Source organism: Bubalus kerabau, chromosome 9 (assembly GCF_029407905.1).
Source record: "Bubalus kerabau isolate K-KA32 ecotype Philippines breed swamp buffalo chromosome 9, PCC_UOA_SB_1v2, whole genome shotgun sequence".
Taxonomy (NCBI): domain Eukaryota; kingdom Metazoa; phylum Chordata; class Mammalia; order Artiodactyla; family Bovidae; genus Bubalus; species Bubalus kerabau.
This window is the reverse complement of record NC_073632.1, coordinates 94,331,918-94,356,601: the sequence shown is the minus strand read 5'-3', so window position 1 is coordinate 94,356,601 and position 24,684 is coordinate 94,331,918. Positions and strand designations below refer to the sequence as shown.

At 43.7% G+C, this 24,684-nt stretch overlaps 1 protein-coding gene across 2 annotated transcripts in view; it reads right to left on the bottom strand.

The window, feature by feature from the left end:
- The window catches only part of UST (uronyl 2-sulfotransferase), a 322,187-nt gene that overhangs the window by 78,888 nt on the left and 218,615 nt on the right, over nt 1-24,684 (bottom strand). For both annotated transcript variants that reach the window (XM_055535912.1, XM_055535911.1), the window contains one exon: nt 19,056-19,209. In XM_055535912.1, the coding sequence (XP_055391887.1) occupies nt 19,056-19,209 (154 nt within the window). The remainder of the gene's footprint in view (nt 1-19,055; nt 19,210-24,684) is intronic.

Below are 24,684 nucleotides of genomic sequence, written 5' to 3'. Positions count from 1 at the left end.
ATTTTTGGAGTCAGAAATGCATCAGAAAATCATTATATGCCTTGATGTAGCATAGAAGTTTGAGGGGCGACTCTGGAGTCAGATGACCTGGATTCAAATCAGTGATATGTCAGTAAATTCATAACAACTACCGTTGCCCAAAAAACAAAGCCTTGATTTATAGCATCTGCAGATTTCCATGGTGTGAATATTCCTACCATGGCCAAATTCAAGCCACCATCTTGATGTCAACTCAAATAGTAATTAGTTGAAAATTTCCTGAAAATGTAAGAGTTGCTCAGAGCTGGGCCAAGCCAGCTCCAGCATGCTGAAACCCAGGCCCTGCCTCTAACTAGTTGTGTAAACTTAAGCAAGCGACTTAAGTTCTGTAGTCCTTAGCATCTCATCTGTGAAAATGGGCATAATAATTATCTTAGAGGGGTGCTGGAAAGATTACATGAGATCATGCATATGTGTCTTCCCTTTCTGGACAAGCACAAAATTGAACTAGGATGTCATAATAAGTAGCCTGGTGAGCAATGGATTGGAAAAGTTTAGGAGATGACCATCACTTCCAGGCTTTCTAATTTTGTTCCAGAGCTTACTGTACACCCTTACTTCCCAGGTGGTGCTAGTGGTAAATAACCCCCCTGCCAATGCAGAAGACATAAGACATGTGGGTTCGATTCCTGTGTCAGGAGGATCCTCTGGAGAAGGAAATGGAAATCCACTCCAGTATTCTTGCCTGAAAAACCCCGTGGACAGAGGAGCCTGGTGGGCTACAGTCCATAGGGTGGCAAAGAATCTTACACAACTGAAGTCAGTTAGCACTGCACTGTGCTATTTTCCAGACTTTCCTGTATTGCATTGTTCATGATTGTTGTTATTATGTTGTTTAGTCGCTAAGTGGTTTCCAACTTTTTTGCAACCCCATGGACTGTAGCCCGCCAGGCTCCTCTGTCCATGGGATTTCCCAGGCAAGAATATTGGAGTGGGTTGCCTTTTTTTTTCTCCAGGGGATCTTCCTGACCCAGGGATCAAATTCTAATCTCCTGCATCGGCAGGAGGATTCTTTATCACTGAGCCACCTGGGAAGCCCATTCGTGACATTCTATTTCCTAAATTAACTTTCTCTGATAAATATCCAATATGGCTTAGCCTTTACAGCATCATAATGATGACAACTCCATGTGGTGCTTCCAACCTAAACGCTCCAGTCCTATCTACTTAAATGAGTGGATGAGATGAGATAGCCTTCTTTTCTGCCTTGAAAAGTGCAATGATTAATTAAAATCTGTTTTTCCCCCCCTGTCTTTTCTCAACTCCCTGGAACCCATGTTAAAGGGCCATGAGGACAAATCCTGTTCTTACATTTAGCTTCCTCCTTGCTAAGTGTTTTCTTTTTGCTTTGTTTGTAGCCTCTTCTTCTAATTTACCAGTGATGGTTTGTTCCTAAGTCAAGAACCCTGGAAGATATTTAATCGCTTCTTTGCATAATCTTGGCATTTGCAAAATGAGACTAATGAGGCCATCTTAGAAAATGGCACAGTTTTGGAAGACTAAAGACTTAATGAGAAGCTTTGAATTTCTCAAGAGAAAAGCCTTTTGAAAACTTGGTGTTAATTCTGCCCTTGATGTAAAACCATTCGTTTTGACTGGATTGTAAAATTCTCCATGCGAAATGTGGTTTTGTAAATAAATACAGATTTTGCTCTGGCAGAAGCCTGACTTCCACGAATAACATTGAGAGAGAATTGTTTGAGGTATCTTAGCTGAAATACTAAAACTGACACCGGATGAAAAGTGGAAACCAAAGCAGTCTTCAGGCGCTGGGTATGAAACAAATAATGCCTTTCTCCAGTTTAGAAGAGCTTTCTCACGAGAAAGAAACATTTCTGAAAATTAAATTTTGCTGGATTATTGATGATATTTTTATTTACTTATCAATAAGCAAGTGCTATACACCTCAAGTTTAAAAGTACTATTTGTCAAAGCAGCTAAACTTAGCAGAAGTGTTTCTTTTTGCAGTTGATAGTAAAATATTAGTCTAATTAAACTGGTGTAACTTAATTTCATCAGCTATAATAGAGAGGTGAACTCCAAGATCTGCTGTGCCCTGGGAATTGCCCTTAGATCCGCAGAGACAATGACTCAGTTGACAACAACTAAACATCCATTTTATCTAGGAGAAAAAACATGGTAACCATCAGTTGTGGCCTGGAGGCAACTGAGGGATTGAACATAAAATACAGATGTGCACATTTATATGAAGGGAAAAACTTGAGAAGAAATGGGTTGCCATTTTCTACTCCAGGGGATTTTCCCTACCCAGGGATCGAATCCACGTCTCTTGCATCTCTTACGCTGACAGGCAGATTCTTTACCACTAGTACCACCTGGGAAAACGAATACACTGACATGATCATGATTTATCAGACTGTGAATCAGTCAGATACTCGTTTAGTCATTTATTCAACAAATAATCTTTGAGCACTTACTACTTGCCAGACCCTGTTCTTTTTAATCAAAGAAAAACTTTCTTTTTAGGTGCTGAAGAAATGTTGGTGAGGAGACAGTTAAGTTCCTGCCCATACGCAGCACATTTGATTAAATCCTTCCTACATGATGCCCTCCAGGGAAGCAAAAAGTGGAATGTATACAAGGCAGGGAAGATGATATGTGCCCATGAGGAGCTGGGATATCTGACAGTCAGGCTTGGAAAGGACAGAGGAAACAAGAAGAAAGTGACAAAAGCCTCGTCACTCAGGTTGTCACATCTGGGGTTTGCACACAAAGATAAAAGGCACATCCTCATGTGCTTCTCTGGTGGCTCAGATGGTAAAGAATATGCCTGCAGTGCAGGAGATCCGGGTTTGATTCCTGGGTCAGGAAGATCCCCTGGAGAAGGGAATGGTAAACCACTGCAGTGTTCTTGCCTGGAGAATTCCATGGACACAGGAGCCTGGTGGGCTACAGTCCATGGGGTCGTGAGGAGTCGGACCCAACTGAACGACTAATAACTTTCACTTTCATTGTATGATATTCGTGATCTGAATTTAATGAGGTGGACAGCTGGAAATGACAAAGTCAAAGTCTCACGTGCATACTTAAGTCAAAACAATTCAAGTGAGGGGTTTACTTGCTAACTTCAACTTAATTTCCCAAACTGAAAGAGACACAACAATTAATCAGCAAACCTGCTGATCACACAAGGATAAGAGTGAGCACGGCAGGAGATACAGTGTCACTCAAGTTCCTCACAGTGCTTCTCAAGTTCAAAACTTCAACAAGAAGCATCACCTACCCGTGTCCACAGTCAAGGCTCCTCTCACGGATCCTGGCTTACTTGTTTCCACATTTATATTTAAATGGATGAACTGGAAACTGCTCACAGTACAGGATCCCAGGCAAAGATGCCTCACCTGCCAACTGCCAGGTGTGGTCAGGGGCCTTTTAAAAGCCTTTCTGATCCTCTAGTAGCATTCCCACAGAAAGTCAAAAAAGACTACTGACATGTGGCCTTGTTGACAGAGATGGGCCAGACTCAGCCAAAGCTGATCTTAACCTGGCAACATTCAGTTTCACATTTATTCATATCTTAAAGCAAAGTAAAATGTGAACCTCGTACGACCTTCAGCCGCTACTTGTTTTTCATCGTTCTTTTGTATTGCAAACTTGTGAAGGATGAACTCTTTCTGCATTTATTATAACTTATTAAATGTGGTCACGGAGAAGCTGACTGCCAGGAAAACCACACCCGTTGGGAAAGAAACAAGATCATATCCAGCCCAGAGACCTCCAGAAAGGACTCCAACACTAAATTTACCATGAGTATGAGGCTTTCTTTCACAAATCTGGGTGAAACAGGCTGTTGAGAAGGCAGTCACTCAGGGGTTGGTAAGTTAATAGTGGGATCTAAGTTATATGCAGGCGATGGTGGAGGGTTAAGGCAATATTCTCTCTTTTTTCCTTGATTTTTTTTTTTTTGTCATTAGACATTGAGATTTCTGCTGCTTATATTCTGCCTGAAATGAAATCCCCAAAAGTCTGGATCTTAAAAATTATGGCCTAGTAGAAAAAATGCAAAAATAAATAAAAGTAGACAATTAATGATTTAATTTTACTTCAATTATTTGGTACTCATAAGAAACTGATTCTTATCACAATTATATTTAACAGTACTCTAGAGATACTAACAAAAACAATTGGATAAGATTTATAAAAATTGAGAAAAAGAAAGAAAACATGATCATTGTTAGCTGGGGATATAATGTTAGCTGGTAAACTGGAAAGAATTTCCTGAAAATCTATCTACCAACAGTAAGAGAACTGAGCAAGTTAGTGGAGTTCAAAATAATATGTAGACTTTAATAGCAGTAATGATAATATGCAACAGTAGCAACAACAACAAAAAAGATAAAATACCAAGAAATAAACTTAAGAACTGTGCAAGATCTAAATGAAGAGAACTTTAAAGCACTCTCAAGGGATATAACACTCCCTCGCAAAGGATATAACAGATGTTTGAACAAACGGAAAAGGCAAAATACATTCTCACATAATAAGACTCAACATAAAGATGTGAATTCTCCCTATGTTAGTCTAAAACTTAATGTAAACCCGATAAATGATGGTAAGGTTTTCTGAGGATATATGTGGGGAGAAGGGAGCTGAACAAGCTGATTTTAAAGTTTCTATAGACAAATCAACAAAGACAAAAGAGCAAGGACATTTGGGGAAAAGGTTAATGAGAAGCGATTAGACGTTATCAAATAATAAAATATTTATCATATAATAGCTATTGTACATAACATTAATTATATTAGTCATATTATTGTGTATTATATAATAAGATGTATATTATATAATGACATGCTAGTTTACACACAAGCGCATATACACACATACAGTATGAAATTGTGTGTTACTATACTTAAAGACAGAGACCAATGGAACAAAATAAAAAGTCAAAATATTGATCTCTCCTAAAATAAAAATTTATTATATATCGTAAACATGTCACTTTAAGCTAGTGTGAAAAAACGAACTATTATATAAATGTTGTTGAGATCATCTGTTAACCATCTGGGGAAAAAGAGATTTTGAACTGATATGTTACATTTGATAGCAGGATAAATTTGGGATGGGCCAAAGATTTTAAATTAAACAATAAGAATTACAACTGAAACCCTGGAAGACACCATGGAGAATTCTTTTAATAGCTTCAAAGAGAAGATCTTTCTAAGTTTAACACACAACTTAGAAGCAGCATTTCACATCATGTCATTTAATTCCTGGCTCAAGAAGCTTGGTGAGTCCTGCCTTCTATGATGACTTCTCAAGTTCTTTCTGCAGCTTTCAAAACTTTGAACAATTTGACCCTATCCTTCCAGTCTTATTGGTTTCCTAAATGAAACAGATGGTAATAAAACCATGCTTCTCACGTCCTGTTTCCAAAACTGGCTCGTTCTCACTTCCATTTTCCCTGTGTTATTCATTGGTTAACCTATCCTTTGTCTCTTGGTTTGTGATGCTTTTTTTCATTGACGTTTTTTATTGAGATAATTGTAGATTTACAAGTAGTCATGATGCTTTTCGACTAAATAATTATGATAATACAACAATATCAATGGCTAACATTATGCCTACAGAGAAGAAAGACACAAAAGAGTTTTAAGCAGGGGAAGCTTGACGTCAGATGTGCACAGTGGACACTGTGACTGTGGGTTGGCAGGTGACCGGGAGCCAGGCTGCCCAGCTATGAGGCCATTGTAGATATTTGGGTAGAACATGAGGAGGACTTCGTTAATGATGGGGAATGATCTGAGCGAAGTCAAGAAGGAAGAACTGACAGTCTTAGCAGACTGAGACTCTGCTTAGCAAACTTAGACTCTGCTAAGACTTAGACTCTGTCCTCCACTGTCTCCCGGAATTTGCTGGGATCCCTGTCTGAATTCTAACAACCTTCACCCAAACCCTTGTCTCAGGATCTGCTTTCAGGAGGATTCCAGGTTAAGTTGGTGGCTAACTGCATATGGGTTGAGGGGTTTGGGTAGAGAAAGCAGGCAGGGGTGACTCCTGAGTTTCTTGAACCCAGAGGGGTATCACTCACTAATAAGAGAATATAAGAGGAGATGGGTTTCTTTGTATGTGGTAGAGGCAGAAAGTAGGAGTGGATGTTCATCTTGCCACGGCTATTCCTATCACAGGGCCTGATACCTTGTAGGTGTTCAATATATATTTAAGTTGCACATGCAAGTGGAGAGAAGAGATAAACATTGGTGCTCTGTCCACATTTGGATCTGTTAGTAAGTGTATACTGAAAGTTGGGCTGGATGTCTGCCAGGTTGCTGTGAAGGGTGCTGAGATTAAAAGGAGATCATGTCATACCATCTACAAGAATTACATTTTAGTTAAACATATCAGATATATACAAATGTGAAACAATTTGAAGGCTTTAGAAGCAATATATATTAGCAAGTAAAATGCACTATGTATATTAGCAAGTAAAAAATAAATATAATTCACACTGAGTAATAATTTCCTGGAGAAATAAAGATTAGCAGTAATTAGGGTTGACTGAGGCTAATCTTATGTTTTGTTTTGGCATTTTTTTTGGCCACGCCAGGTGGCTTGAGGGATCTCAGTTCCCCAACCAGGGTCTGAACCTGCGTCACGGTAGTGAAAGTCCAGACATCCTAACCACGAGGCTACCAGGGAACTCCCTATTGCTTCTGTTTAGATCACTTTTTTAATCTCACAGCTGTCTACTCATTAGTAGTGGGTCATATATGGAATGCTATAATCATAGTGAGATTTCATTGTCAACAAAGTTTCCACCACCTCTTATTGAACTTGATAATTTCTTTTATACATCTGCTGGTTTTCTTAACAAGTCTCATCCAAGAGGTTAGTTTACTTTAAAAACTAGCAGTGAGTGTTTAAAACTCTGCAGAGTGGTGAAGGGGCAGCGGTAACATTAAAAAGTCATAGTGGTATAACCTTGCTCTTCAGTGCAAAAAAAAAAAAAAAAAAAAATGAGTATAGAAACATCTAGCTGAATGTTGATACAATTCCATTGTATTTTTTCCTTGTAATTTGAAACACGGAGTTGGAGCCACTTTTTAAAAAGCTTTGTCTTGAAATCAAGCAGGATTTGGTTTAAATTCTTTCATTTATTCAGGAATATCTGCATGGATTTAGGGTCAGAGAAAAAGTGGTCTGTGCCTAGAGGTTGCATGACATTACAGCCCACCTGGCTCATTCATTCCTGGCTATCTTCCTAGATAATGGAAATGTCACGTGGGATAAAATCAAACTTCCTATTATACTCCCGACAAACCACACATACCGATGTCATTTCTACCCTGCCTGAGACACTGATAAGTCAATCATAAAAGGGAACTAAAGTGGATTGTTAAGTGTGCTCTGCAAAACTTATTAAGCCAAGACTATCACAATTTCCAGGCTTGACTATTTATCCTATAACTTTTTCAGGCTTCTCAATGTTTTAATATTATGAGGTGAGTTTGACCTCTGAGTTGCATTTCAGGACATCAGGCATCTATAGAACCATTTCTACTGAAGATGGCCCAGAAGCTCCAAGGCTCTTAGCAGGCTTTTGTCTTCCCTTCCCTCAGCACCCATTGAGTTGTTTCTTTTTAAGACTATGCTGGTCCTGACGTCTACACTGTGTCCCTCGCTTCGGGAGGAGTCTTCCGACATGGTGCCATATAGTCTGCCATTCCCTCTGCTTAGCTTCTGTCCTCCTTGCAGTCACAAGTATTTCTCCTTGTCCTTCAATTTCCAGCCATTAGAGGGCAAGGCTGCTGCAGCTAACAGATTTTAAGACTTCTTTTGAGAGACCCTGAGTGAAGCAAGCGTTTCTCCAATTACACACTATCTAATTCAATTTACATTTTTTAGAAAAACTGCCAGCTATTTCATGTTAATATTGACATTTTCATAAGTACTTGCAATTAGAATTCAAGCTGAGATTCCAATAAATCTCTTAGATGTTTTACACTTACTTTTCCTGTCTGTCTTCAGATTTTGCAAAATATTTTTAAGAACACATTTAGAGGTCATTCTGCCTTTGGGGAATTTATACTGTGTATGTAAAACAGTTTGGTAGGAAAAAATATCACAATTTGGCAAAGCAAATTGAGGACAACTACAAAGGTGTGCCAGGTTCTGAAAAACAAGTATTAGGGTATGAAATTCAAAATTCCAACACTGGTAAACTGTCATTAGTTCTTCACTTTATATAAACCTTCACCCCACAACTTCTTTGAGTAGCAAGCTCCCTGGCTACATTTTAAAGAACAGTATTTTAAAGAACATTTCCTGACTGCATTTAAAGTGTAGCCCTATTCACCCACATCTTTAAATTTAACATGTATATGTATTTGTACAAACTGGCCTGCATATGAAGAGTGACACATATCTCTTTAGAAAAATGGTAATGGATTCCAAATGACTCTACTGACCAAACAAAAAGATGTTCTCATGTTAAAATATCTTGTTCATCAAAGAACTTATTCTCTGTTATATTGTCTAAAGCATGCTTCCTGAAGTGAGATCTTAAATGTATAGTATAATATATTCTTTGGTTTCTGTATCATAAATGTTAATTAGTTCAATTTAAAAGAAAGCCTGACTTAAGACCCATACAGAGTATACATAAATACAACATATCTAACACTATGCCATCAAACTCCTTTAGAGTCATATATTTGCACATACCAATTAAAAGCCCAACAAATAAAAAAATTCCCGAGGGGAAGGTAGATAGAGCTTTTCTAAATGCAACGGATACAGAAAGTAAGCTTCTAAAAAATATTCAGGAGGTGCATCTGCCAGTAAAACTAACTTCTGCTAATACAGCCAAGAATGGATGTGCAGTTATTTCTCAGTAATTATTTTTCAGCCTTAGCTACATGTTACATCACTTCCGGGGCTTTTGAAAAATCCCAGAGCCCAGCCTGCACCCTTGACCGATTAAACCAGAATCTTTGGGTGTGGGACCCAGGCAACAGGAGTTTTAAAAGCCTCCCAGATGATTCCAGTGAGCCGTCAGGCTGAGAGACACCACCTTCATAAATCTAAGCCACCTGTCCCAGCAGGGGTGCAGGCCTGAGCCCCCAGTGAGGGGGCAGCTGCAGCTGGTGGCTGACTCAGTGAGGGGCGGGGGTCTGGAGCAGATGAGCTCAGCTGACAGGTGGCCAGCGGGATGCACCTGGCTGTGCTCTGGTAGCTCGGGTTTGGTGCTCCTGATGGGAGCTTCCATTGAGCAAGCAGGTCAGGCAAACTTGATTTGGCAGCCTCCTCGGGGACATCTGGTGAATCGCTTCTCAGTCCCAAAGCTAAACCCTAAACTCGAAACCCGCTGCTCCAGCCAAGTTGGGCGGCTGACCACAGCGCAAGCCTCAGGCTCTCGGGCTTTGGCACAAACGCTCTGCTCCTGCAGTCCTCCTGACCCTTACCCCTGCCTGAATCTGAATCTGTCCCCAGATCTGAGCTCCCACCTTGTCTAGGGAGCTTCCCCCAGTGAGCCCAGCTCACTGATTTCTTTCCCCTCCTGAATTTTCGGGCTGAATTGTCTGTCGCATTCTTTTGCTAATTGATCATGCCCCAGCCAATGACAGTTCCTCAAGTTTGGGTTTTCTGTTGCCAACCAGGCAGTCAGTAAATGGAAGGACAGGGAGGTGCTCCCCACCATAAATGCTCCCCTATCACCATCCCTGCCCCTACCCTAGAGCCGCTCCTTGTGCATGGTTCTCGCTCTGTAAATACTTGCTCCTTGACTGTTTACCTCCCACTTGATCACTGCAGCAACCTCAGATTAACTGGAGCCCTTCTGTACACTGTATATTGAAGTTAAAGTCATTTTTTTTCGAAATGTAAATCTTAGGATCCCATGTAAACATGCTTCCCCACCCTCACCCCCCCCCCACCCCCAGGCCTGCTTTAAATCCTTTAGAGTCTCCCTAGTCCTCTTGAACAGGCCCTGGGAAGTTCTGTGGGGTCCAACCTCTGCCTGCCCACACTGCAGGATTCAGCTCTTTCCTTTCTCCCTCAGTTCACCCTGCTCTGGCCTCCCTGGTTCTTCCCCTGTGTTCACTTTGTTCCCTTCAGCCGCAGGACCTTTGCATGTGCTGTTCCCCATGTCCAGATATTCCTCCTTCTTCTCTTTCCCTTCACATCTTAGTTCAAACCATCACTCCTCTGACCTCTAGACTTGCCAACTATGCCCAGACAGTGGCACACTTCTCTGTGTTGTCAAATGTGAGCCAGTTACATTTCACATGAATTTGTGTGGTTTGGGAGTTAATACCTGCCTCCCTTGTAGGACTTTGAGCTCTATCAGGACAGACATGGGGTCTATTTTTGCTCTGCATTTTACTTCCAGTTCTGATTATTATTCTCGTCACACAGAAAGCACTAAATCATTAATAAATGAATGAATGGTGAATGAGTGGATGGATGGATGGATGGATGAGTCACTAGGAGAAGTAAAAATAAAATGTATGACTGGCCCCTTGGTTCTGCAGACCAGAGACAGGGAAGCCCTAGCTTGGTGTCACTGCACGGCAGCATGCCACAGTGGAGAGCAGATGTCCCACCAGTGGCCGGGACAAGCCAAGTTTCAAAATGCCTGTCATGCTCACAACCCCTCCACAGTTCCCTCAGTCCCCACAGTCACAGTGACACTGTGGTGGGCAGAATAATAGACCCCAAAGATGTCCACACCTTAGTCCCTGGGACCTGTGAATATGGCACCTTATACAGCAAAAAATGGTTCTGCAGATGCGATTAAGGTTACAGTCCTTGAGATGGGGAGAAGATTCTACACTGTCTGCGTGAGCCCAATGGATTCACAAAAGTCCTTAAAAGTGGAGAACCCTTCTGAGCTGGGTTAAAGAAATGAGACAGGAAAAGAAGGGGGAGAAATGTGAACCAACATTTCTGATCTTCCAGTTCTGTAGGTCAGAAGTCTGGACACAGGTCCCACTGGGCTAACCTCATGGTGTTGGAAAAGCTGATTCCTTTTCAGAGGCTTGAGAGGAAGACTCATTTCCTTGTTCATTTGGGTGGCTGAGATAATCCATGTCCTGTGGGTATAGACTGAGATTCCATTGTCTTGCTGCTGGTCAGATCTGTGCTATTCTCATTCTCTAAAGGCATCTTTGCTCTTTAAACCATGGTCCTCTTCTTCCATCTTCCAAGAAACAGGTGGTGGGTTGAGTCTCAGGGATGCTCCAGGTATTGCTAAACCACAGAGCTCGTCTTTGGTTCTCTAAACACTTGCGATCCCTGATTTCAACACACCTCTGGAAATGTCAGAGACCTCTCTCTCCGGGGTAGCACCTTCATCCTCTGTTTGGCTCAGTGTGGCAGAGCCTGTGGCCCTGCACACCTCTCCTCCCCACCCTCCAGGGTGAGAACGAACTGCTTTGGGGACTTTACAAGCACTTGCCTACACCAGCTTAGATTTCCAAGTAAATAAATGTGGGACAAATGGGTGCCAGCAGGCTGGGATCAAAACACGTCTCCAGCTGTTGGGAACACAGAGAAGCAGTTTCCTTAGAAACAGATTCCCAGAAGAAGGGGTCTAGTGGGGCCATCTGAGAGGCTCAGCAGAAGCAGATCTGATGGTTCAGGACACGGCCCAGGGTACCCTGAGCCACAGGAGAGCAGCAGCAGCCGCTGGCTCCCCAGAGGAGATAAACACCCCCATTCGCCCTGATTTATAGGAAATGAGTGGTCTCCAGGAGCCACTGACAGAGCCAGGGGTGTGAAAGCATTAATTCCAAAATATGTTTTGGAAAGTTTTAGCTCTCAGGACACTTCTGTGTAGAATGTTCAGTTTATTTTCTTGAGAAGCCTGTGAAACAGACAAGGTAATATGTTCCCATTGTACAGAGGAGAAGAGTAATGTTCGCGGAGGCTAAATCCATTGGCTTGTCACCCAGCTGGGGCAGCAGAGAACAGAAGCTAAGTACACCATGTCCTGGGCCGCTTGCTCAGCCTGCAGTCATAGGCCAAATCTAAACTAGATGGAGACAAAGAGCATGACTTTATTAACTTCGAATCTTTGGAAAATACAGATATTTACTGAAATACGTAAAAAGCAGATGATCCAAATCCCTTATTCGTTTTCTTCCTTTAAGAAAAATGATGCTTGAGAGATGAAGGGACAGCCTGAGGTTTCATTCCCAGGACAGCCTCAGCCAGTCAGGACTGAGTGGAAATTTCCAGAATCAAGTATTTCATAGATACACTTCCAAAGCTAAGGGTGCTCAGAGTCCAAAGCTTTCAAGCAGATTAAAACGCATAGCTTTCTGAAAACCTTTGCTGATGCTGGCCTGTGATCAGGCTTCTCCAGAATCCAACATGATTCACTGAATTCTTTATGAATTAAGAAGCTGTAAATTACACATTTTTTCTTTAAACATGCATTACTTTCCACGCTTTAAAGCCAAGACGAATTAACAGCATCACAGAGGCAGTTCTCTCCCTGGGAAAATGCCTTTCCCTCTCTTTCTGCTCTACAAATGGCGGATCACCTAGGGAAGGGTCATCTGGTGAAGTTGCAGGAAATCTGGGTAAAGAATTCAATTGGACATTTTTGTTGTTGTTGTCTGAAAATGCCAAGTGGTATCTCTGCAGAAGTGTTCACCATGAACCTTTCTCAGGCCAGGTTTTAGGGAAACAACAAGCCAAAAAAAAAAAAAAAATCACGCACGTATAACTGACAGAGTGGAAATGGCAGCTGTTTTCAGGGAAATCTGGGGACTGGAGAAAGGAGTGGCTTCTAGGGAACAAGACGCTCTCCCTCGCTTGTAAATCACAACAGTTGCTCTTCATTAGCAGACATTCATTCTCTTTAACTGCATTCTGGGTGCCAGGTATTTCCTTGCCCTGGAAATAAAGCAGCCTGGACTCTGGCCGGACAAAAGTCTTAAGCCCTGGCGCGTGTCCACGTGTGCCTGCACTCAGATCCGCCCGCCCCACCTCCCGAGCCTAAAACCAAGAAAGGACGCAGCCACCTCTGCAGTGCTGAGCCGAGTGCCTGGCTCTGGACAGAGGGTAACGAGCCCCAGAGAACTGCCTTTTCATAGCATGGCTGCTATATGCTGAATTTGTACCCATTCTAGCAATAATTTATTGTAAAATCATTTTCTGATAAATAAGTGAAGTTTTTTGGAGAGAAGGAGAAGCTTTTAGAAAATCTGTTTTCAGAAAATATGGAAAATAGCTCTAAGATGCTTGAGTATTTGAAAAAAAATTGTTATAACAGTTATATCTTTGTAAAGATGCATCAGATGAAATGATTTTGCTCAAAAGCCATGGAACTTGGCCCACTCCTCTTCTCTTTTTACCATCCAGGAAGTAAAACATAAGGTCCAAGTGAGCCCACAAGACAGGTATGGAGTCAGGAGGCCTGGCTTCTACGCTAGGCTGGACCCCTAACCCATCACTAGACCTAGGCCCCGTTCCTGCATCCAAGAGAAGAGAGGCTCCTCATGACTGACCTTCAGGAACCCTACGATCCCTGTTCTTATTTCCAGTTTCTTCCCAACCACCTGGCATCACAAATGATAATATTTCAGCCCCCAAACCCCACCCTCTCTCAGCTGAATGCTAAGCAGCTCTGCAAGGCCCACAGCCAGGAGCAGAACTGCCTTATTTTTGGCAACTGGATAAAGCAAAGGGCTTTGGAGCACTGGGGTCTGGAATCAAGTGGGGACACCAGTGGACCCATCTCGGGCCAGTGCCCATGACTTTGTGTGTAAGCAGCGAGACACTGCTTGGGGTGGTTGCCCTGCCTGCCCACTTGGGCTCGCCTGCCTCCCTTCTCGGGCCCTCACCCCCAGGCAGGGCCTCACTGAGGGGACCCGGTCTCCTCACAGCTGCCCTGCACCCCAGCGAGACACAAACAACACCCTCCTTTGAGTGAAACAACTGACCACCCAGGCTTGCCAAAATGAGGACAGGCTCTGAAAGGGGGCAGTTTTATTCCAAGGGTCTAATGGGATCAAGGAGAGGGAATAAAAAGTTTCAGCTATTAAAAAAAAAGGCAATACACTGGCTTCTTCCAAATAAACAAACCATCCTTTGAACAAGAGAACAGTCTCCTAACGGGGTCAGACTGGAGCTGGATCTGAAGGAGTCACATGTCTTTGGGGCCCTCCTGGCTCTTTGCTCCCCAATTCTCCCTCTGCTGTTCTCGGGGAGCCCAGGGCTCTCCTGCTGGGGCCCAGCCAAGGAATGAGCCAGGCTCATCTGACATGGGCCCTTCTCAGGATATGGTGATTTACGTGTGGAATGGGGGCCCCTGCGAATCTCTGAGGGTAGAATTCCAGGCAGGGAATCACCCCGGAATCTCTCATATCATAAAGGCTCTCCAAAAAGCAAGACTTGTCTCCATTACCAGCTTTCAACATTTTATGGGCTTTAAAAAAAAAAGCTGAAGTTCCAATACTTTGGCCACCTGATATAAAGAGCTGACTCATTGGAAAAGATCCTGATGCTGGGAAACATTGAAGGCAGGGGGAGAAGGGGGCAACAGGGGATGACATGGTTGGATGGCATCATTGAGTCAATGGACATAAGTTTGAGCAAACTCCAGGAGATAATGACGGACAGGGAAGCCTGGTGTGCTGCAGTCCATGGGGTCACAAAGAGTCAGACACAACTTAGCAACTGAACAACAACAACTAATTCAGCCACTCTTCTGAATTCCAGGGACAGAGATGGAACTCTGATCTTATCTTGTTCTCAAAGACCTTGCTGGATGTTGGGAGGAGAGGACAAATGTGAAGACATTATACCACCCAGAGAAATGACATAGCCAGCCAGCAGTTGGTGGGAGCACTGAAGAATATTGGAACATCCATGTACAGTTGGGTAGGTTGTGCACTGCACAACTTTAAGGTTTTTCTCTCTCTCTCTCTCTCTTTCTCCCACAGACCCTATTTTCTTTCTTTCTTTCTTTTTTTTTTTATCTCCATTCACATTTTTATTGGCCCAGTCACATGACCTCAACTCAACAACAGAAGCTGGGGATTACTTTTCTTTTCTTTTCTTTTTTTAACATGTGTTCCCCATCCTGAACCCTCCTCCCTCCTCCCTCCCCATACCATCCCTCTGGGTCGTCCCAGTGCACCAGCCCCAATCATCCAGTATCGTGCATCGAACCTGGACTGGCGACTTGTTCCATATATGATATTATATATATTTCAATGCCATTCTCCCAAATCATCCCACCCTCTCCCTCTCCCACAGAGTCCAAAAGACTGTTCTATACATCAGTGTCTCTTTTGCTGCACAGACCCTATTTTCAATCAAATCCCCTGGAAACTTTGAGTGTGGGGAGGCTTGAGAGACTTCAGAACAAGAACCAAGACTTCAGACAGATATAAATCTAGAGCAGGAGGGAGGAGTCTGGAATCCCAGAAAAAAGGGAGAGAATTGCTGAGGGTGTCTGTGGGCTTGTGAGATGATGCATCCCCTGCTGGGAGGCAGGCTCAGCTTTCTAGAGGAGATTCAGGAGGAAGAATCACTGATTAAGATGTGTACAGTTTGTGACAGGGCTTAATCTCCAAAATATACAAACACCTCATACAACTCAACAACAGAAAAGCAAACAACCAAATTGAAAAATGAGCAGAAGACCTAAATAGACATTTCTCCACAGAAGAAATACAAAAGGCCAATAGGCACATGATAAGATGCACAATATTAATAATTATTGGTGGTGGTGATTTAGACGTTAAGTTGAGTCCAACTCTTTGTGATCCCATGGACTGTAGCCTGCCAGGATCCTCTGTCCATGGGATTTCCCAGGAAAGAACACTGGAGAGGGTTGCCATTTCGTTCTCCAAGAGATCTTCCCAACCCAGGGATCAAAATCAGGTCTCCTGCATTGCAGGTGGATTCTTTACTGACTGACCCACTAAGGAATCGCTAATTATTAGAGAATTGCAAATCAAAACTACAGTGAGGTACCACATCACATCAGTCAGAATGGCCACCATTAAAAAGTATACAAATCACAAATGCTGGAGAGGGTGTTGGAGAAAAGGGAACGGTTCTAGTGTTGGTGGGAGTGTTGGTTGGTAAGTTAGTGCATCCACAGTGGGAAACACCATGGAGGTTCCTCAGAAAACTAAAAATAGTATTATTACCATATGATTCAGCAATCCCACTCCTGAGCACATATCTGGACAAAACTCTAATCCAAAAAGATACATGCACCCCTATGTTCATAGCAGCACTATTCACAACAGCCAAAACATGGATACAACCTGGATGTGCATCGACAGAGAAATGGATAAAGAAGATGTGGTACATATAGACAGTAGAATACTGCTGCTGCTAAGTCGCTTCAGTCGTGTCTGACTCTGTGCGACCCCATAGACGGCAGCCCACCAGGCCCCGCCGTCCCTGGGATTCTCCAGGCAAGAACACTGGAGTGGGTTGCCATTTCCTTCTCCAATGCATCAAAGTCAAAAGTGAAAGTGAAGTCGCTCTGTTGTGGCCGACTCCTAGCGACCCCATGGACTGCAGCCTACCAGGCTCCTTCATCCATGGGATTTTCCAGGCAAGAGCACTGGAGTGGGCTGCCATTGCCTTCTCCGAATCAGCCATAAAAAGAATGAAATAATGCCATTTGCTACAACATGGATAGAACTAGAAATTATCAAACTAAGTGAAGTCAGAAAGAGAAAGACAAATACCATATAATAACCACTTATGTGCTATTTAAAATTTGACACAAATGAACCTATCTGTGAAAGAGAAAGAGACTCACAGACATGGAGAACAAACTGGTAGTTGCCAAAAGGGAAGGAGGTGGGGGAGGATGGAATGGGAGGTTAGCAGATGCAAGCTATTATATAAAGAGAGGATAAATAACAAGGTCCTACTGTATAGCACAGAGAACTATATTCAGTATCCAATGATAAACCACAGGGGAAAAGAGTATCAAAAAAATGTATATATATGTGTGTGTAATGAATCACTTTGCTATACAGCAGAAATTAACACAACATTGTAAATCAACTATACTTCAAAAAAAAAAAAACGGTGTGTCTGATCGGGGGCTATTCATTTTATTTCTCAATTCAAAGTTATTACAGCAACTCACAGGGCCTTATATGGTTCGTGGTCTCCGAGACTTACCTCTGCAAGTTCACCTCCCTGCCCCACCCCTCACTCTATACCAGCCATCCCCTTTTCCCTGCTGGTTTCTGAACGACACGCCCAAGTGTCCACTTCAGGCCTTCGTTCCAGTTCCCCTCTCTACTTGGGGCGGCGTTCTCCCAGCCAACTGCGTGATCAACTCTATCTCTCATCCTAATCATTGCTGATATGTCAGATCCAATGCCTTCCCTGATCTGCTTGTTAACATCGCAGCCAGTCCCCTGCCCGCCACCACCCCCTGCCCACATGACGGATTCCTGGGACTGCCCGTTCACTTTCCCTGATTACTTTTCACCTTCTGGTAGACTATCAATTTACTTACCACCTACATTAATATTAGAAGAGTAGGATTCATAAAATTTGTTTTCAAATCTTTGGTTTTTTGGCATCCTCTGCTGTAACTTGGTTCTCACTAGTATTGGATTGAACTGAAACTTTGAACAGAAACTTTGCAAGATATTTTGATTACATGGAATATGCTCTAACGTTTTCAAAAAACACAACAGGCTAATCGGGTCCAATACAAACAATAAAGACATTATTCCTCTAGTAAGTGGTTCTATACTCTGAATATGTACTTGTCATTATAAAAAATATGTGCTTGTCATAATAAAAAATACAGAGCCATATTCATAACATATAAAGGAAAAGATAAGAGTTTTTGCCATCATAATGGAAAGAGAAAAAAAGTAAAAGGCACTTTAAAAATATATCATCAGAATACTCCCCTAAAGCATTAGGCAGTTGAACAAATGCTGAATGGCCAGTAGAAAGCCTTTGTTTCTAGTCTTGGTCCATCTATAACTAGCTGTGTAGCACTGGATAAGATACTTCTGTGCATCTCAATTTTCTCAACTCTAATTGTGGATTTTAAGACATGAAAGTGATATTGTTGAAAAAGGCTCCATCTTCCAAATGCATGCTGTTATTATGCTTTTTAAAATCACATGAGGAAAGAGAACTTGTGCCAACTGTAACCAACACTACTCTTCTTTAGCTGACGGACGCTTCTGTGCACAGCAGTGGTGGGCATGGCCTCTGTGCTGGGTGCCAGCAGTGGGGGCAGATGTGCACTGAGCCCTCCATACATTCTTCTCTCTCTTCTGGGCCTGAGAGCCCAGGATGGTCTGGCTGAGCCCAGCAGGCTCCTGCAGACACAGAGGCCAGGGTTTCAGCCTCTTTAACACCAGGCTCTAAGCCCTCAGCAAGCGTTTGTCAATCCAGGTCACAGACTAGTGGGAAGCGCATCTTTTATTCTGGAGCTGACAGTAAGGTGCACTACTTTCCTCCGTTACGAACTCCGAGCTGTGGAAGCAACTCTTGGGATCAAAATCAACATCCCTGTGATGTTGAGGGTCCCAAAATAAGGTCTGGAAAGGCCAATAAATTTCACTGAGATGCCTGATTCTGTGCGCCGTGGTGGAAGGAATCTTGGACTCAGTAAGAGGGCCTGGAAACAGTCAGTCACGGCTGTGTTCACATTCTTTTGGAATCTTAGGGTCCTCATCTCAAAGTACCCCTCCCTCATGGGGTTGTCGTGGGAATTGAAGGGGATGAGGTGTGAGTAAGCACTCTGTGACCTTTTAAGAGAAATCCCCAAATGCAGCAAAACAGTAGTGCTAGTCAGGATTCCCTGGGAAAGACTGTTTTTTCTCCAGGACCTGAAATCAACACTAAAGAAAAACTGAGGAAAACAAGATTAGAAAGTCACTTGAGAAAATGCTTGTTTGGATCTGAATGATCTGGAAAATTAATTTTTCACTGGTAAAAACTTGCTTCCTGAAGCAGTGCCCTTATCACATGGAGCCCAAGGACCAGATGGCCCTGGGCGGGGGGTGCTACATATCTGAGGCGACAGGACTCACCAGGTAGCGCTCCTCCTGCCTCATGCTGGGGGTGCGAATCATGTGATTCTGTTCTCCTCGCCAGTCTCCAAACCGACGGAAAAAATAGTTAGATAAAAACCGGTTGACGGGATCTCTGATGATGTTGATGTAGACAGGCTGGTCTCCTCCAAACCTAAGATGCACACAAACATGGAGCTGGTTACAAACCATCCTTTCTGGAGGAAAATCAACCCCATGTACACACTGGTTCCCGTCTAGGTAAACACATCATCACCAGAGGACCCCGTCTGCTCAGTCACTAAGTCGTGTCCAGCTCTTTGCATCCCCATGAACTGCAGCCCGCCAGGGCCCTCTGTCCATGGGATTCTCCAGGCAAGAATGCTGCAATGGGTTGCCATTTCCTCCTCCAGGGGATCTTCCTGACCCAGGGATTGAACCCGCATCTCCTGCACTGGCAGGCGGATTCTTTCCCACTGTACCACCAGGGAAGCCATTGCACAGGTACCAGTGAACAATCAAACCAGCAGGCAGTGTTCCTGGTGGAGACACTTATTATCCTGCAGGATATTCCAAGAAGTTACTGAGAGGCTGTGAAGACTGTTCGGGAGTCAGCACTGCGGAAAATGCAGGAATTGTCACCGTGAAGGTATAGATACGGTCTCATTTTCTCACAAGGCTAGAGGTCCCCAGGGAGGGGCCACACTGAACTGGGTTTTGTATCTATTACCAGCGTCTGGAACAGACCCACTGACCCTTATAGAATGTTTTGACTGCCTGGTAAATTCTGAATGCCTCACTTGAGGATATGGTACTTATTCTACATTCTAATTAGAACAGTCTCAGGTTAGGGGCTCTGTAGGAAGTGGAGAATAACAGCCAAGATGTATTAAATGCTCCCTGTTCACCCTGCTGTAAATATTTTGTAACCAACTCACTGAAGCCTCATAATACCTCGTGTGTGCATGCTAAGTCACTTCGGTTGTGTCCAGCTCTTTGTGACCATATGGACTGTAGCCCACCAGGCTCTTCTGTCCATGGGGTTCTCCAGGTAAAAATACTAGAGTGGGTTGCTGTGCCCTCCTCCAAGGGGGTCTTCCTGACCTGACCCAGGGATCGCATCTTTTATGTCTCCTGCACGGGCAGGTTGGTTTTTTTTTTTTTTTACCACTAGCGACACCTGGGAAGCCCCCACAAAACCTCAGTGGAGTAGAAATTGTAATTATCTTCATTTATACTGGGGAAACGGAGGCAGGGAGCGCTTAACTTGTGGCTGAGCCAGGATATGAACTCAGGCAGTCTGGCTCCAGAATCTGTGCTCTGAACCGTGGAAAGAAGATTCCAGAGCTGAGGCAAGTAATAATGTAAGCAATAACGTGAACACAACAAAAATCAATATAATTGTCCTCAAATGATGGTGAGGGGTTTCAGATAAAAATAAAGCCAATGTCTAGGTGTTGCATTTTAATTCCTTCCACAAAGGGATTAGACAAATGCACTGAAATCTGGTCTAAGAGCAAGGTCTTCCCCAGGAAAAAGGATCAAGTTGGCTAAATTTGTCTTAAAAATTCCTCCCCCTTCTCTTTGAACTGCCTGGAAGCAATGACCCTGAAGAGACTGGGCGAACACTCGGAGCTCTGGGCAGAGGTCTCGCTCTGGGGACCTCCTGAGGGTCCCACAGGCTTCTCTCACCCCGTGACCTTCTGATGAGAACACCCAGACATTCTGTCAGGGGTCAGAAAGAGCTCAGAGAAAACAAACTGACGTGACCCTGCTCCCACCTTTCCAGCTGGCAGACTCTTCATCTTTCAAAACGCAGCCCCGAGTCACCGCCACATCCTTCCCCAGTGAACTCCCATACTCGTGTCGGTCCCTTCCTCCTCTGGCTCCAAGTGCTCTTTCCAGCACTGTGTGTCCGGGTCTGCCTCTCCCATCAGACTTGTGACTCCAGAAGCCAGGAACAACGTCCTTAGACACAGCGTGGTACACAGTAGGCACTCAACCAATGAAGACATGAAAACCAGGGTGGCTGTGTCCCAGTTCATAAATTTCAGCCACTATACAGTGCTCTGGCAGTGCTGGTGGTAAAGAACTCGTCTACCAATGCAGGAGACATAAGAGATGCTGGTTCAATCCCTGGATCGGGAAGATCCCCCAGAGGAGGGCATGACAACCCACTCCAGTATTCTCGCCTAGAGAATCCCATGGACAGAGGAGCCTGGTGGGTTACAGTCCATGGGGTTGCAGAGTCGGACACGACTAGGGACTTGACACATGCACGTGGGAAAGGAAAGTAGATATAATGAGTCACGGATCCTATTTATTTTGTGTATTAATTTACAGAATGCTGTTCTCTTTGTGTGTGTGTGTGTTTGCATTTTTAAAGAAAATCTTCAGAGAGAAGAATCCAGAGTCACACGAAGGAATGACTCTGATGGTGTGATTTCAGGCACCAGGCGTGTGAATGCCATTCCAGACACTGGAAAATAGTGTTCAGGAGCAGGGTTAGCCAGGCCAACACAACTCTTGTCAGATTCCAGACGTACACAAGGTGACATTCACACAGCTGCATGAGCAACTAACTAGTTCCAGAAGTCGGCTGTGCCAACCTCGGATACAAGCACCCTGGATGTATCAGTCTCTTCTTAATTAAACTGGGCTTCATATCCATGATAAAGAGCAACCAGAGTAGTAGGGTTAGGGATTAGAAAGACAAAGCATGCAGATGGTGAATGCAATTTAACCCTCAGACTGCAACATGCTTTTAAAAACCTCAACTGTACTTCCTTGGTCTTGTAAAGAATGACTATGCTAATTAGCATAAAAGCCGGGTCCTACGAATCCTTGCAGGGCGGTCCACCAAAGGGTCCATAGGGTCACAAAGAGTCAGACAGACTGAAATGACTTAGCACGCATGCACATCCTCCTACTACAGTGGTTTTATATACTTTCAAAAGCTGCTTTTGTAGTAAAATACACAGTTGTGGTAAAATACACAGGCAAAAGTTACCTTTTCCACTACTTGTAAGGGTGTATTTCAGTGGCATTAAGTACATTTACACTGTAGAGCAACCATCCCCAGAACCCATCACCCACCTCCAGAGCTTTCTCATCAGCCCAAACTGAAATTCTGTGCCCATTAAACAATAAATCCCATCTCCCTGCTTCCTCCTCACTCCTGGCAAGTTCCATTCTACTGAAAGTATATTTTCTTTTTCATCTCTGACCTAAAAGTAGAGGTTAGTCCTTGGGACTTCTCTGGTTGTCCAGTGGTTAAGAATCACCTTCCAATGCAGGGGACGCAGGTTCAATCCCTGCTCAGGGAACTAAGATCCCACGTGCCACAGGGTAACTAGGCCTAAGCTCTGTAACTAGTGAAAGCCCATGTGCTGAAGACTCAGCACAGCCAAAAAAAAAGTAGAGGTTTTTCCTGGGCTGTTAACTTCATCAGAAAATGAAGAGTATCCGAGGCTAGTGGCCCAGGCTTTGATCCCTGTCAGTGAGTGACTAAGGAGAAGCTTTGAAGTGAGAGAAAGGCCATTATGGAAAAGGTTGTAGTTGTTTGTGGGGCAGGGTGAGGGGCTGCCTGCGGGAGGAGGAGGGGGAGGTGGTTAATTAATGGCCCTTTGTGGGAACAAGTGGAAGGGTCCCTCCATCCTCACAACCTCATTCAGTGGACATGGTGGTCCTTGGCGCCCATGACAGAACCTGCCATCATGCAATGCAGGCAGAGGCTGAGCCACTCAGCGCTCCCTGAGTGTCCTGAGGTAAGAGGGGCAGGAGCTTCCAGCAAGTCGTCGGCGGGGGTGGAGACAAGTGGGTGGGGGTGGGGCACCTGAGGTCAGCTTCCTGCTGGGAAAGGAAAGCCGACCTGAGAGGCAGGAAGCAAGTAGATGAGGAGGAAGAAGGCCCTTCGAGGGGGGCAGTGAGGTGGGCTCAGGGCAAGTCCAGATTATATGAGTCCTTGATGGGCCGGCCAGGTGTGTGGGCTCATGGGGCTCAGAGACCACTCACTGTGGAGGGAAAAGAGAAAAGGGGGACAGCGCCATTTTCAGAAGATGAGCCCGGCCTTGTCTACACAGGATAAACTCACAGAACACTCTCATTTTGAAAATCGAACTTTCAGGCTATGTTTAAGTGGGTAAAGACAGCATTCAGTAAGTGCTAACATGGGTTCTGTCTGATGCCTTCTTCAAAGCTGGAGGCATCTGTCACCATTACAAAAGATTTGCAGGACACAATTAAAAGGGATGACTTTGCTAATGAGAATGAAAACGGAGTCAACATTTAGAAATAAAACGTGGAAACCCATTTGAATTATGGAATTAGCAGGATCAGATTTGTTTTGTTAAATGAGGCCATCAGGGAGCAGACCTTGTTCACACTGGTAACCAGGACCTCCCTTCAAGGAAGAACGTGTCCACAACTCACATGGGTGTCCTCGGATGCACCCTGCCTGCTTCTCTAGCAATCGATTGATTTTTAAATGTTTTGCTTTCTCAAGTTAGTGCTGGCGTTGGAGCCACCATCAGAGACAAACGAGGAAAGAGAAGTGGATGCAAAGAAGGGTGAGGGGATCCTGGGTGAGAAAGGAAGAGACAAAAAACAGGGTTAAGGTAGTTTGAGGTCAGAAAATCTCACCATTCACTTTGACTATTTTCATAGCATTGCACTCTGACACAAGCCTTCACAGTGTTTTCCCTGCAAGACCCAAGTTGAGGGTCAAGGGAAACTGTAGATTGGAAAAAGAATTACTTCCCACACCAAAAAAAAAAAAAAAAAAAATCTTAGAAAACAAACGAAATGTGGGGGGCAGGAGCAGGGAAGATGAATTGTCTGTCACAGTCTTGATGATCTAAGACATACTTGAAGAGATGGTCTTGGGAAGTTGAACTTTTGCAAAAATTCTAATTCTATAGTTGACTTTGACAACCGCGAACAGGCTCATGAAACCAGAGTACATGAATATTAAGTGATGTACTTAAAACATCATAACAAAATAGCATCTTTTAGGCCAAAGTAATTTCGATTCGGTTCTCTAGGTAGACCAGGTGAAAAACATTTGTCTGGCCTGAACTTTCAGATGGCTCAAAAACTGCAAGAGTGGCGAAAATCTTCAGGAATACAAACCGATCTGAGGCTTCTGCTAACATTGTAGTGTTTATCTCCTCTGGCAGGAAGTCTTCCCTGAGGCAACTACAAAAGTTCCAGTTTGGTCTGATAGTATTGTTTTCCACAGTTGAATTGATAAAAATGGATATGGTGAAACTGTTCCATCTAGGTGCCAGGAAGCTCAGCAGTAAAGAATCCGCCTGCCAATGCAGGAGACGCCAGAGACTTGAGTTCAATCCCTGAGCTGGGAAGATCCCCTGGGGAAGGAAATGGCAACCCACTCCAGTATTCTGGCCTGGGAAATCCCATGGACAGAGGAGCCTGGTGGGCTACAGTCCAAGGGGTCGCAAAGAGTCGGACACAACAGCGCATACACCTTTACCTTTATTTTAGGTCTAAAAAAGGGAGGAAAAGATGGAACAGGACAAGATGCCTAGACAATGAATAAATGAAATTTATTAAATTGTCAGAAACTCGCAGGGTAGCATTTTACATCACTCGGAGTATCTAAATTCCAAGATAAGAATACCATATTTAC